This window comes from Gavia stellata, chromosome 2 (genome assembly GCF_030936135.1).
Source record: "Gavia stellata isolate bGavSte3 chromosome 2, bGavSte3.hap2, whole genome shotgun sequence".
In the NCBI taxonomy this organism is placed as follows: Eukaryota; Metazoa; Chordata; class Aves; order Gaviiformes; family Gaviidae; genus Gavia; species Gavia stellata.
This window is the reverse complement of record NC_082595.1, coordinates 10,801,490-10,816,873: the sequence shown is the minus strand read 5'-3', so window position 1 is coordinate 10,816,873 and position 15,384 is coordinate 10,801,490. Positions and strand designations below refer to the sequence as shown.

Genomic DNA, 15,384 nt, shown 5'->3' with positions numbered 1-15,384 from the left:
TCACTGCAGTAATGCTGAGCTTAGGATCGACCTCTGTAACAAGTGCTATTTCACTTCCAGAAAGTGGCTTTGAAGATGGAATCTAAGCTGTAAAAAAAATAGGATTAAAAAAGCAAGTGACCATTAGAACATCTGGTCAATTTGAGCCAGGCTTTAGGATTTTATGTAAGAAGTTACTGCAGAGCCAGATTTGAAAACAAAACGCATGGTTACTGCCTGGCACAGACCCAAGGCTGAGTTCCCTGGCTGGGCTTTGCCGTTCAGTTGAGCTCATTCCCTGGAGCACAGGCAGAGGACCATGCTTCCAAGGCCGTGATTAGCTCACTATTTCTTGCCAACACTTAACTGTCTGGTTTGCACCCACAGGCATGCCAGCAGCAAGTGCAAATTAGCAGCAGTTACACGATGAGTCTGCCATGGATTCTTTTAGCCAGAACGTGAGACGGCAAAATTAAACAGGGAAAGAGGTTAAAAACATGCACAAGTGAAGACTGTGGCTGTTCATACACAAAGTCTGTTCCAAGCCTCTGAAACAAGGTTTCCAGGGCTCTGCCCAGAGAAATTCGCTAGACTTAGGCAATGCAGGATCTAGTTTTCAGTCCTTTACTTAATACCAGTAGCTAGAAAATACAGTTTCATGCCCTTTCCCTTTTTGATAACACATGGAGCTCTACTGAATGTGGCTTTGCACAGAGGTGAGGTCCCCCTGTAGCCTCCAGTTTCATCTTGAGACCTCAAGCACTGAGACAGGAGTTTGGCTTTGAAGAAGAGTGGGACATTTAGAGCAGGGAATTTTACTCATTGCATCTTACACAGAGATTTAGTGACACATTCTTGTTTGCTCACCTGTATCCATCACAATGCTGATCTGTTCCCATCACATTGCTGAAGCTGACTGAATTAAAATTGGTGAAAAATTATCTTACCCCTGATGAGAGTGAGGCCCCAGCCTGCCTTACAGGCAGACAGATCCCTTTGAGTGCATCACACTGCAGCAGTTCTCTGGTCACACTTGTCCCTCTAGAAACTGGCACAATGGTGAGAAGATCTTCCTAGCTTTCAGTTCACCTGGGCAGAAATATTTAAAATGTGCCCTAAAGGTAAGTCCATAATAATTCTCATTAAAATATGTTATTTTTCCAATCATCAACTGAATACTTCCTTGATTATATCATTTTCTTTAATACTAATGCTTCCTCCTGCTTTTAGTTGCAACCACAAAGTACTTATAATCCAGTACAAGCTAATTACGTGGATCATTGCCATAGGAGGTATTTGCTTCACCTCTCAGGAAATCATTATCTGTCATGATCTGCCATTTGCCCTGATGCCTTTGTTTATGTTACCATCCAGGTCTCAGAAAGTCCATATTATCTTTCCCTAGTGGCATCTAAAGATTGATTAGTAGTCGTCAGAAAAGACTTTACATGGCAATTAGCGCTCAAGTTGGTCAGTGACTTTAACACTTGCATTTGTCAGGAAGGATTTTCTAAACTTCCTGGATGACCCAAATAGCCATGTAGCTCTGGGGTCACTAGAGTATTCCCTGATGGTCTAGGAAGAGCTGAGAGGTCAGGTAGATAATACTGCTTCTATTTGCAATTGAATGATAAAATGCATTATGAGCAGAAAAAAATGCATTCACTGTTCCCTAATACTACATACAACCCCAGAGAGGTCTGTGTGATACCCAAGGTTGCCATAGGGCTATTGATGTGAATTCTTGTCAAGGGAAGTCTGATTTGGTAGAAGCCGAGATTGAGAGTTCTACCTAAAGTGGTTTGTCTTCACTTCTGTTGAGGAAGATGGATGGTTTGTTTCTGCTGTGCTTTTGGCAATGCTTTTCCTCCCCAAATAGCAAACAAGTGTAAGTATTTACAGATGTCTAGTATGTCTAATGCTAATGAAGTTGAAGTCCAGTCAAGGGTTCACTGAATTTGAAGGAAAGCTTGTCATTGGCTTTACTGGGCTTCTGTTGTGTCCTTGAGACTTCAACTGACACAAACATGTGCAAAAATTTGTATTATGCATATGCTTGCTTCCGCTGACCTTGCAAGAGCAGGACCTGCTAAAAGAGCTCATTAAACAGTAAAAAAGTATTTAGCAGCTATCTTTGCAAATAAAAAAGTTTTTCAGATTAGTATGAATAATGGCAAAAAAATTACTAGCTCTAGGCAAGTATTCAAGGACCTGCTAAGCACCTGCCATATTCCTCATAAATCTATATGTTGCATTAATTTTACCACAAAAAACCTGCATGTGAAAGTTGATAGTGGAAGCTGCATTATTGGTTATTACTCACTGCATGTCATGTCCAAGTCAGAGTTTCAGTTGCCAAGGAAGTAGACACAGTGCATTGAGACCAATAGTATATTCACAGTAGAGAACAATGCAGTAATAACTGGGCCCATAAATTACCTCTGCTCGAACCAGGTAGCCCAGCAACAAGCATCATCCATCAGTCAAAAATGAAACCAGTCGAAAATGAAAGTTAATTAGCCAAAAATTTTCATAAATATGTGAAGTTTTCTTACCCAGAAAGAGCCTACATTGAAAAATAAGACTATCTAGAGCTAGCTAATTCTAGGTATCTATCTAGCCTTTCTTTTCCCTTTATATCATAAAACTCTGGCATGAGTCCATTTTGTAGAATACAAAGGAATTTTTTCCAGCAAAGCTTCATCCTTTCATGGCAGCCGAGCCTCAGAAGTGCACTTTGCCTTCAAAATAGTATGTCAGATAAAGGTGCTGTTGCCTCTAGTATAGTAACTTCTCAGCACTGCTGATCTGGCTAAAAGCAAGATTAAATGGAAAACCAATATAACAATATGTGGCGTTACGCTATCAGTCTGTGGAGCTTTTTGAAGTTGTAAAGATTAATATTTAACTTTCAGCTAACTTTTAAGGTAAATATATAAATAAAACTCACTTCTAATATTTGATGTGGCTTATACTGTATGTAGCCTTAATTAGGCCAAAGTCTTCCACGGTGCTGAAATGCCTATTAAGCAGGCTCCCAGGGCAGGCTTCGGCTTCTACGGCTGATACGCCAGCTTTATAGATCCTAGGATTCCTCTGGCTTCACACAAGTTACACAAAGGAAGAATAAGACAAAGACACGGCCCAAAGGCTGTCACTGTACCATTACTAGGTCCAACTGTATTTTGGACTATGAGTGCTAGAAGCATTGCTTACTGGGAGATGGACTTTATCAGCACAGCAAGAGGTACACACAGGGGCTAGGATGATGAGCAGCATAAGTGAGGAGCAATCTCTCTCTTTTGGATGAAGACAAGAGTAATAGCAGGGAGCTTCTGCTCTGCACTGTTTCTTGTACCTGCGGGAAACTGCAGGAGACAGATTGATTCTTGCAGTGAGCGCCTTTGAACCAGCTTGTGCCACTATTAGAACCAGATGACTTCCTCCTGGGTTACTCACCAACAGTAAAGGCAAAAATGTGGAATTCCCTATGATACAGTATTTTATAATTGTTCCAGAGGGATTTATCTCTCCACCTGTTCAATGATATAGTAGAGATTGAATGACCTATTGATACTTATGTCTAGGAATAAGCTTGATGGTCCTCTATATTTAAGCCTGATTTCCTTTAAGCATTTTACCTGCCCAGCTAGCCAGCACTTTCACACCATTTAAGTGCTGTAGTCACATGGAATGGCCTGGTCAACTGGCTGCAGAGGGGACAGCTGACCAGGCTAATCATTAAATAAATTACTTTGATAACTCACCACTATTTTCCCAGTAAATTCCATTCCCTTCTACATGCACAGCTGCCCAAAGTTGGAGACCAAAGTGGTTACACCACTGCCACCAAAAATCTGCCCCAAGTGCAGAAGACCTGTACAGGATCCCTGTGCTGTCTCTGAGCATCTCCCTGTGACGAGCCTGCTACAGATGGGAACCTAAGGCCCAGGACAGGGTCTTGATCAAGGTCACACACAAAGGCTGGAAATCAGGGATCTGGTCCACATTTTTCAAAGACGATGCAACTTCCCCTCCGATCTATCCTTGAGTTAATTATGTTCTATGCATATAAAACTTCTGTAACTTTAGAGTTAACTTCTACATGTCATTTGTGTGCCCACAACTATACATATTATTAAAATTCCTGATACTGATATTAAACATGAATTAATTTATCTCACAACATTCAACAGATCTTAAATTTTGTGTGAATGTATCAATAGGCTGAAGGAAATGGCTGTACACCATTATTATCACCCTATAAGGCTTAGGCTTTACCATGTACATACGTACAATTGACCTTCACTTTTAAGAGGTAAGTATACCCATCAGCATGAAGGCAGTGTTTTGCAAGCACTCTATAAGCTGTCACTATTCCCATAAATGGTCTATTTATTTTCCTGAATATATTTGAAAATTACATCCTGAATGCGATGCCAATGCCTCACACGTGCTCTGGGAAAAACAATTAGGCCTTTGTAGGAAAATGGGAATTTCACGATTCCAAAGCAAAAATCCTGAGAGAGAATGAAGACCATCTCCAGGATGCCTTCCCCTAAGTTTGACACATACTGGTAGGAAGCTCTTACTTCAAAAGCCTCAAAGGACAATGATTTATCATATTAGAGTGATAATACTTCAAGAAGACATGGTGAGTAAAGCAGCTTAAACAGCTCAATGCTTACAGCTATAACTTAAGCTGTTCTCATTTATTACTGCCATTGTGATTGATAGAGTTTGCACTCTCCATAGCATTTCTTATTCATAATAGTGTAATTGTTAACTAAGGCTTTGGTTCAACTATTTTTATAAAACATGCATAAAAGATGCAAAATGGCAAATCAGAGATAATAACAATTAATTGCACCAGCAAGTACTGAAGCATCCATAGCCTAAGAAAATGAGCATCTTGCAGCAACACACTTATGATTTTCTGAAACAAAACAGGTAAAAATACATTTAAATCAGATCTTAAATTTTGTGTGAATGTATCAACAGGCTGAAGGAAATTCCCAACAATTACAGGGCAACAGTGCCATCTTGAGGTCAGTAGAGAATTAAAGGAAGAGGAAAGCTGCACGTGTTGCTCTGAAGGTATTTTACTTTTAAATGCAGAAATTATTTGTTCCATGTATATGTTCCAAGAATAAAAAAGAAAAAAAATACTCTCAAGCCATTTTCTTAGTTTGGTGGTGTTAAAAGCAACACATTTGCAAACACCAGCCATTTCACAATACAGCCTTCCCTGAATCATTAATTACTCATTTATTTTCTTGGTTGCTTGGTTTCCTCCTTTCACGAATTGGCACCTGCATTTTGCGGATGACAAAACATACAACGAAATTCTTGCATCCTACGTATTTTTTCTGATTAGACTAACACTACTGCATATTCTACCCTTTGCTAGTTTATCGGCTGTACAATAAAGATCCACATGAAGGCCAGTAGAACTGCATTGCAGATCTTCTGGTTGAGGCACAGAACAGAAAAATCTGAATATACAAACATGGTGAGAAAGCAGGGATTCACCCTCCAGATATGTGTGAGAATCTTAATGTGAAAGAACGCAGCAGGAAAGCTGCACCAATCCGTATGGCACAGCTACTTCAGCTGTGCATGCCGCCAGACACTTCCGACCACACCTAGCGCTGGGTAATGACTACCAGAATAGTGGTAGTTTTAGACTAGCAAACCAAATGGTCATATTCTAATTGTTTTAAGTAAAGGCTGCAGTGAAAACAGTAACCACTATGCAAGCAAATATGGTAAGCTCTGCTGGGTGGTTAAGAACCTGCTAGAGCAGAACTATTGCCTGGTGACACAAGTACTTGTCTGTAAGCAAATACGCCAAATTGAATTGATGCTTCAAATAAGATTCTCTTTTTTCAAGTAAAAAACATCTAGAATACCTCCTTAGATAATATTCATGGCTCAATAAGGAAACAAATGTTTTGAAAATTAGCTGTTTTCTAAGAAAGTATCTTTTATTGCATTTCAACCCAGAGAGAGAAAATATTTATATAAAATTTACCTCAGACATTACAGTTCCAAAGGAATTTTTTAAATTAATGAGTCTGAGTTAGTTCATGAAACTTGTATCACCTTAAGCGAGCAACTCCTACTCTGGCAGAGAATTGTGAAGGGAAAGATGAAGATACCTCAAAAGCGTCAAGAAAATAAGGATTTGCTATGTCAAGTATAATTGCCCCTCCCCAAACACAGGTGCTAATACCCTGGACAGTGTCCTGTCCAGGACAGCAGTCTCAGGGGATCAGTTTATAACACAGTTTCAAGGCAAACCAAGGAAGGTGTTATTTCAAATGCTGTGCCCTGAAGCAGGCCTTTCAGGAGCTGATGGACAAGCCATTCAGCTGTCCAGGCAGAAAGGACTATAAACTCATCAATTATGCTAAGCTGACCCATCCCACTCGTTAGTCAAAGACAATAAACTAAAAGTAGCCTGCTTTGATAGGTCACTTAGTTAGTATGAAGAGATAGCATAAAATCTCTTTTTGCTCTTTTAATAGTTAAAAAATATTTACAGGCGCAGACCAAAAGCCACTGGTTTTCCACATATACAAAATATCAATACTTCTCTTATCAAGTACTGTACATTACACACAGCATTATCTTAACCTACGAATTGTGAATCTCTGTACGTTACTCATCTGAAAAGTTTTTTTACACCAGATTTATAAAAAAATCTGTTTCACAATATTAAATCTTTGTATCTTCAGAAGAGTAATGTATGGTAAACAGAAGGAAGACCAAAATATTTTTTTCTTTAATAATACAATTCATTCAGCTTGTTTGATTTGGTATCAAAACATAATATAATCTCTTACGTCCTTATCATGGACTACTTATCGTAGACTAAGAGTTTGTATAACGACTGTCAAAATATATTTTCAGTAGGTTCCAGCTTAAAAGCGGGAGGCACAAGTATCTTCCTATACATTTAATCAACTCTAAAAAGTTAAATACTGTACATCAATGTTACAGTTTCAGCGCATGCCCAAGATTTGTCTGCTCTTTAGTTGATAGTTTTTTTCCAGTTCAGACAGTGCTTGAGCCCGTAGATTTGCAGCATATAGACGTTTTTTGAGATCAGAGCATTTCCCTTTGGAAAGGGGATAGTTCTCCAAATTAACAGGAGGCACAGCATTCTCTTCACTTCCATCAAAGTGTACTTTCTTCTTCGTTGTAGAAAAGGTGGGCAGGAGTCTGTTATCTTAAGAAATGAAAAAATAAATACTGAATTAGCGCATCTTCCAGCATTTATTGCTTAGCTTACGTCTTTTAACTCTGTTACCCATTTTGCTAATTAGCTCTGGCTTTAAGTAATCTAGTTAAATGCATTTCAGTTCATAGCAACAATTCTTAAATAATTGTGGTAAAAGGATATATGCCATTGTAGTTTCTAGGGTGTACCTCCCAACACCTAAGGAAATATTAGTTGACATAAGGAGAAAAGACATGGAGTTTCTTCTGAAGGACAGGACAGTAACGTAATCCAGTTCCAAAGGGAAATTGAGAATTAGGCTCTCAGTTACTGAAAATAACTTGTCTTTCCTTCATAGCAGGGCAGACCCAACCTGTCCAGTGGTCTCTCGACATTACCCACATTGTTCCAACTCTATCCTTGTATTAAGTCAAGGGGGTACAAACTAGGCTCTGATTTGATTAATAGTGAGCTTAGGTGCATTAACAATTAGCATACTTTCACTGCAGCCTCCAGGACAGGATTTTACATAGTACAGCTATGCCTTAGCTGCCACAAGCAAAAGGCAGTTAGTTTGTTTGGTTTTTAATGACTTAGGGTACAAAAACTATCATCAAAAGATATTAAAAGCTGAGTTGTCTCTCCTGAGAGCCAACATGACAAGACTCAACTCAGGGAAAAAAAAAAATTAGACCTTATCAAAGGTCTAACTATCCTAATCGTAATTCTGCTGAAGCCTTCATTTTCAATTCATTAGGCTAGAGCAAGGATGCAATAAGCACAGAAAAGTGAGAAGGACCAAACTGCAGGGGCTAGTGAACATTTCAGCATTTTGTAGTTTCATATCAGTAAGCTATATGTGTTTTAACATTAAATCCTTCCCTAAGAATCAGAAAATCCCTGCAAAAATACAGTAGTGTCTAGGATACCGTGCTAGAAACCAGTATTTCTGGTATTCCATTTCACTGAACTGAACTACACAACTGGCTTTGAGGAGAAGTTAGGGATCAAATGTGTGACATGCAATCAAGTTGTGAAAAAACAAGTCATATTAAAGTAACTGGAGATAACAGAAGCAATCTTAAGATATTGGAGAAACACTTAGTTCATTCATATCAGTACAGGGAGAATTTTAGAAAGTGTTACAAGAGCACTGTGGAATGAATTTGAAGAATAGATTAAACATTTGTCACATGTTTACAAGTGATCTACAGATATTGCAAGATTTGGTCACTCTTGTAATAACTACATTCACTTCTCTGCATTGTCTGTCTTGAGGTATTAACTACTTAAAGTGGTTTTGCCCATCTTCAAAAATTAATACCGCTGTTAAGATCAAAGTATCATGTAAAGGGGTGGGAGATGCAGAAGAGAACAGAAGCAAATGCTGAAGCTCATTTACCTTCAGTCATCCAGTGCTAGAGGCAACATAAGAAAGCCCAAAACAAGTTCATTCTTAATTTCATATTCTTTAATGTATCAAAGTCAGACAAGATATGAGAATTCCATCTGTCTCTCACTAATTGACATGAATATTAGAAATAGCTCAAATACCACTAACTTCTGGTGGCATTTTACTTGTGTTCTTTCCTGCTGCAATAGGCACTTCTTGAAGAAAAAAAAAGATGTAACTTCAGTTTTATTTGTATTAGAGGCAGTGACATGCTGATCTTGCTTTATCTGAGCAAAACTAAATGAAGAGATTGTTGCTGCATGTTAAAGGGGGTTCACATTTCTTCATTCTAGAGTGCTACTTAGGACCCAGCCATTTAACACTGCACCAATATTTCAAAATGCTTTTAGATACCTGAATCATTTTACTATTAAAGATGGGTGCAATGAACAAATGACACTACCTCTTATGATAGCGAGAGCTAAACAATCAAGGCCAAACTGAGGGTCAAATACTTATGGGGTAATAACTACTGTAAAACTGATTGGACTACAGGTAGTCAGGAAGCATTCTAGCACATTTTAAAAGCCTTTTTTTTCTAGCGAGTTAAATTGGAGTATGATAATAGTAGTTTGTATTCTTCAGAGCTTATACAATCACAGCTGGGTCACTTGCAACAATACTATTTCCCACATTGACGTTTTTTGGAAGTTGAACTAAAGTTGAAATTATTAGACATGTGCAATTTTATTAAAATTAACTAAATCAAAGGTCTATAAAATAAACATCCATAAGTAAAATAAGTACAGCTCTGAGAAAGTTTGGGTTACAAGTCAGCATTTCCATTAGCTTACTGCAAGAACCTAATTTTCAAACCAGCACAAGACTGCAGTGCTGACAGTGGTCACTCATACTCATTGCTGAGCATTATTCATTGTCTTCTTGCAAAGTAGAAAATCAAGAGTCTCTTCCCAACCAGAGACAGTTGGGGTTTGTATCGCTACAAAGGGACTAGGTACAGCATGCTGAGCATCAAGGGCATTCTTCTGGTCATACCAGCCTACATTTATCAGTGCAAGTGGCTTCTTGCCTGTTTTCATACCTGGACCATCTGCACAAGCTAATGTCCTCTGCTGTTTGTAGAGATTGTAGTTCCTCATCAAGTTTTCAGCTCTGTTTTGAAAAGAGAAGTTTAAGCTTTTTGTTGTAAGATTGTAGAGTTTCTAATCTAGGCAATTATAGGTTAGTAAGATACCTAGCAAGTTTGTCTTCTGCCAGTCTCTCTCGAACACAGAGTTCCCGTTCTCTCTCTGGAATTAGAAAAATAGTAGTATGCAGTGTTAAAAATGTAAATGTTAGAGTGACTGTGCATGATGGATTTTATTGCAGAAAGAGACGGCAGTAATAGTTTGTCAGATGCACCCATATTTCTGCTTCTATGGCTCTAAACAAAGATAACTGCTGTGTAGATACACCTATATCAATACACTGATAAAACACCAGACAAGTACTCTGAAATGCCAGGCATGCTTTTCCACTCCCCTCCCACCCCACCCAACTCTGCCATATCTGCAGCAGTGAAGCTACAGCAGCTTTCTGTTCTGCATATTAACTCATGGCACACATGACACCAGATCTAAGTATTTAGATACCATATACTATAATTCAGCTATAACTAAACACCCTGTTTACAGCAGCAGCTGTTATTCAGTCTCCAAAAACAATATTTATGATATATATGGTTAAAATCTGTATTACAGAGCCTACTGCATACACAAAGAGGTATTTTATGTGGGCAGGAAATCCTAACACCTGAGGACCAGTCATCTATACAGTTTCACAGGCAAGCTACCTGTAGGGTGCAGCTTCTATAAAAGCAGTAGGTGAAAAGCAACCTACAGTGCAGAACAATATATTCAGACCGTATTCTTCTGTATACTTTCCTAATTGCCACTCATGTTTAATAATCTTCCCAAACCAGACTTCTATATCCAAACTGCCAATTATATCTTAGTAAGGTAAAACAAGAACTAGGATAGATGACTAAGCCCAAGCATTCTGTTTTAGTCTTTAGAGAGAATTCTAAGAGTGAATGCAGGAGTACAATATCCTAGTGCTTAAAATTAGGGTTTTGAAAACTGTCTATCTTTCCTTCCTCTGCACTTATTCTTTTGAATCAGAATCCCATTGCCACCCCCTTCCCAAAGTGGATTATCATACGCTCCAAACGTTGCTCTCGCTCCTTAATGGCTTGTTCTCGCTCCTGTAATTGTTGTTCCTTCCGTTTCAGTTCATTCACTGCAGCATCTGAATGCTGCAACCTTTCTGGCTCCCATGATCTCCAGCCTCTTTTATCAGAATTTTGTCTTTGTTCTTCTGTAACCAAGTCTGCTATCAAGGGGTGCTGCAGAATATCTTCAACAGAAGGTCGACAATAATCCTAAAGGAAAGACATTACCAACAGGTTTCACCTGTAACCAAGAAACATTCAGGCCAGGGATTGCCAAGCAAGACCCACTGCAGGTGGAAACCAGCTGAGGTGTTATACAGTGAAGGAGAAGTTGGAGAAAAATGGAGTCAGGAAGGGGTAGCACAACCATATGACAAAAGCTGAAGGAGGAGGCTGTTACTAGCCTTCAGCTCCAGAAGCTGCAAGTCTGGCTCTCCCAGCCCAGGCACGCACTCCTTTCAGAGCCAGAATGGGGTGGTGAGCCTACAGAAGCAACTGTCAGTAGGTTCTGGAGCTAACACTCTGCATCTTTACCTGTCACTTGATTCCTGAAGGATCCATACCTGTTGGAAACTTGGGTTCTTGTTACAGCTTTGTTGTCCCATGCAGTATTCTTCTCAATACCCACATGCCAGCCGTGGGGGGCAAGCTATACATTAGCCATATAAAGCAAAAACCAAAATGAAGACAAAACAACCCCTTCAACTTCCAAACACACTGGAACCATTTTAACTGTGAAGTTTTAAGACCTTGTTAAGTGTGTTAGGAAATTCTGTATAAGCCAATACTGAGACTGCCCTTTTGTATCCTGTGAACCTGGCGTAACACTTGAGCTGCTGCCTTTGTTTAATGGACACAAAGCACAATTCCTTCCCTCCTTCCCCTACAAGTGATATTGCCAGTGACAAGGTGATAGCAACGCCACTTCGATCAGTTTGTTTCATAATTGAGAAGAAAAACTAGTATTTCAGTACTAGTTCAAATTACAGGTTGAAAAATTAGTAATTGATTCTTACCTTTACATTCAGCATCTCTTTGAGAAGTTCATTCAACTGCTCTGAGTAACGATATGGTATTCGTCTGAACTTCCCTTCCCTTATCTTTTCTGCCAATTCTTTTTGGTTGTAAGCTCTAAATGGAGGCCTGAAGAAGAACGTTTTTCTTGGTTTCTTTCACTAGTTTTACAGGACTTATTTTCATTAAAAAAAGTATCAGACTAAGAAAAAAGCTGCAATCAAAGGTTTGTTTTGACTATCTAAGGTCAAGACCAATACAGAAATAAAAATCTAGGACTAGTCTCTGAAACCTTTAAGCTTTCATCTATACAAACTTCAATCACAGATGCATCAACAGCTATGTTTCCACATTTATTACTACACTACTATACTTACGAGAGAGCGCATAATTCATACAGGAGACATCCTAGAGACCAGATGTCAGATTTTTCATTGTATGACATGTGGTTCATTTGTTCCTAAAGAAAGAGAACAATCTTAAATTTATTAACTAAGACATTGTTCTACTATTGCAGGATAATCAGCTACTGTTCAAATCTGAATTAAACTATTACTTACTGGGGTTACTTTTAAGATTCTGTCTTAATTAACCTCCACAGCTGCTCTTACTAGCAGGTTTTAAAAAGTTATGGAGTACTACACTGGAGAGGACTGAAGTGTTGCACACATCTTCAGTTGGTACAACTCCGTATTTCAGTCAACATTAATCTTTCCCACACAAAATCCACCATATCAGGGAAATAACTCATTCTTGCTTATTTCCACTACAAATCAAAATCCTACTATCAAGAGGTAATTTAATAAGCTTTTTACCTTAACACTATGAAATATAAAAGCACTCTAGCTTCCCTATTCCTTTTCAGGAACCAGATACTGCAACATAACTACCTTACATCTCTAATATTCCAAGAACATAACAAAACTTATACAGTGAAGAACAACCTTAAATTAGAAGACAGTGATGGTGTGAGGAAGAAAAAAAAAGATGAAAATAACTGCAAAATAACCTTGCCTCCAGAACATACACACTCTCTGAAAAAAGTCACCTGCATTTAAGACTAGTAACTCTTCATTAAAACCTTACAAGCGTTCATGGACTCTGAGACCAACACTGCAGAAAACAGATCTTGGAGAGACAAGAGGGAAGAAAAGGTACAGAAAGAAGGGTGGTCTTACTGGAGACATATAATATGGAGTTCCAACAAATGTTTTGGCAAAGCTGGTGTCATGGTGCAGTATTCTAGCCAGTCCAAAATCTCCAAGTTTCACATTCTGCTTGCTATCTAGAAAGACATTTGCTGGTTTTAGGTCACGATGCACAGTGACTCCACCATCACTCCGTCTGTGACATTCCTTCAAGGCCAATGTCAATTGAGTCAACACTCGGAGAACAAAGCTTTCTTCCAAGTAATGTCTGAAAGATGAACACACATTATTTAACAAAGGTATTCTCTGAGCATACATCACTTTAAGTAGTTGCTGCCAGTCTTAGTTCTGTGACTTTTTTAATACTACTGCTATAAAACATCACTGAATCAACCCCAGCACCTTTATAGAAAGGTAACAGCAACAGGCATCTACATATGGTATTTTCAAAACGGAAGTTTAAAAAAAGTCACTCCAAATATGTTGGAAGACATCTAGACTTTTGTTGCAGAATCCCCATAATATTCCCTTCCTCCCCCAAAGGGTCGAACAAATACGTAGCATTTCCATTATTTACAACACAAGGATCAATGTAATGCTTGATGAGATCTGCCCCTTTGATCACTTATGATAACAATATCTTGTCAGCTGTTTCTAAAACTGTTATGAGCAACATACAACAACAATAGAGCCAAGACAGGACTGATTTTTAATATAACCCTCCTAAAACAAATACTGATATATTTGGGGGCAGCTGCAGTACTATTTTAGACTATTCTCACAAAGCAACACATGTGGTGTCATCTACTTATTTAACTTAAGAATGTGAAAACCGGTATTATACGTAAGAACTAGGCTGCTAAGTCTAAGATTAGACCAAGGAGAAGTCTTATCAACTTGGTTTCTCCACAAGTTTCATATGCAGGAACATAAAGTAGTTTTTAACATCAGGTTCAAAATCATTTTTCCCTTTCATGTATTTTGGTGCTGGCGTTCTAACAAAAAATAGGGTACAAGTGGTTTTACTGACAGGCAAGCCAGAAGAACCCACAGATCAAACTACCTATCTGCCACAACTGTTCTATGTTTTTGACACCACGCATAGCATTGCATCCAGAAACCCTTCAACAGTTTCTGCCTCATTAGAGAGCTCAGGGTTTTTTACTATTCGGACATAAACGTCCAATCACTTGGTGGGTTCATTAGCACAGTTCCCACCGATGTTGTAGTTTTGTACGACCCTTTCACATTTCAGAAAAGTTGTTGGGTCCAAAGGATGAGACCCAAAGTTGTTCAGAAGAGATACACTTCACTTTGAGCTTTTTCTTTTGTTTGCCCAAGACACTTTATGCTAGATACTCCAAAATCGCCACAAACAGATTTCACGTGCCTTTCTCTTGTGCACCGTGCAATTAAGCTAGCCAGGTCACCCCCATCGCAGTACTCCATCACGATGTACAGGGTTGTGCTGCTTCTGTCGATGATCCGATCGTAATACCGGACGATATTCGGATGCCTCAGCTCGCGAAGCAAATTCACTTCCGAAACAAGCATTTGTTTCTCCCCCTCTGTCATCGAGCCATAGTCAAGCTCCTTCCACACCAAGATCTAGGGAGGAAACACAAACCTTAGGAGCGACTTATACGCAAGCCAGGGCTCTGCAGGGGGGAAGAGGGGCTTCCACAGCCACTCGCTTATTTCGGGGGGCCACCCGCACCCGGCTGAAACCGACAGCAGCAGCACGCTGCGAGGAGGCACGACTAACGGAGCGGTGCCTCCGCCCCCACCGCAGCTGCTGCTGCTGCTACCGCCGCCTCACCTTGCCGTCGGCCTTGCGGCGCACCTTGCGGCACTTGCCGTAGGAGCCGGCGCCGATGGTGAGCAGCACCTCATAGTCGTCGGGGCGGCCGGGCATGGCGACGCAACCGCCACAAACTCCCCGCAGACCCGCCTGGGCACCCGCGATGTTTAAACGCACCGCCCCTCCCTCCCATTGGCCGGGCTTCGCAGCCCCGCTCACGCGCCCCGCCTGCCCATTGGCTACGCCGCCGTAAACAGCGACTGCCAGGTTACGGCCGTTACAACCGCCGGGCGGCGGCGTCAGGGAGCCATCGCGAGAGCTGGGTGGCGCCACCTCCCGCCTCGCCGCTGCCTGCTCGTTGCCGGTCAGGGGCGCCGGGGGACACCCTGTGGGCGCGGCTGGCGGTGACCCGCGGGGCTGCCTCCCCGGCGGGCAGGGCACTGCGGCGGGGGGCCACCCCGGAAGCGGGCAGGCCCCTTCCCGGGGAGGCGATTTCCCAGAGCGAGGCGGGCAGCGGGTGTCCGTCCTTGCCCGCAGACCGGGTGAGGCACTAGGCGGCCTCTCGGGGTTCCGCCAGCTCGACGGCCTTTGGTT

General features: G+C 40.5%; 1 protein-coding gene across 1 annotated transcript; it reads right to left on the bottom strand.

Annotated features, from left to right (window-relative positions):
* Positions 1 to 6,822: 6,822 nt before the first annotated feature.
* On the bottom strand, positions 6,823 to 14,904 carry NEK2 (NIMA related kinase 2). Its single transcript, XM_059835474.1, has 9 exons — positions 14,809 to 14,904; positions 14,380 to 14,597; positions 13,020 to 13,257; positions 12,219 to 12,301; positions 11,844 to 11,970; positions 10,818 to 11,037; positions 9,853 to 9,907; positions 9,700 to 9,770; positions 6,823 to 7,213 (listed from the first exon to the last, which is right to left on the bottom strand). The coding sequence occupies exons 1-9, from the start codon at positions 14,902 to 14,904 to the stop codon at positions 6,987 to 6,989; spliced, it is 1,335 nt and encodes a 444-aa protein (XP_059691457.1). The 3' UTR covers positions 6,823 to 6,986.
* Between the last annotated feature and the right edge of the window lie 480 nt (positions 14,905 to 15,384).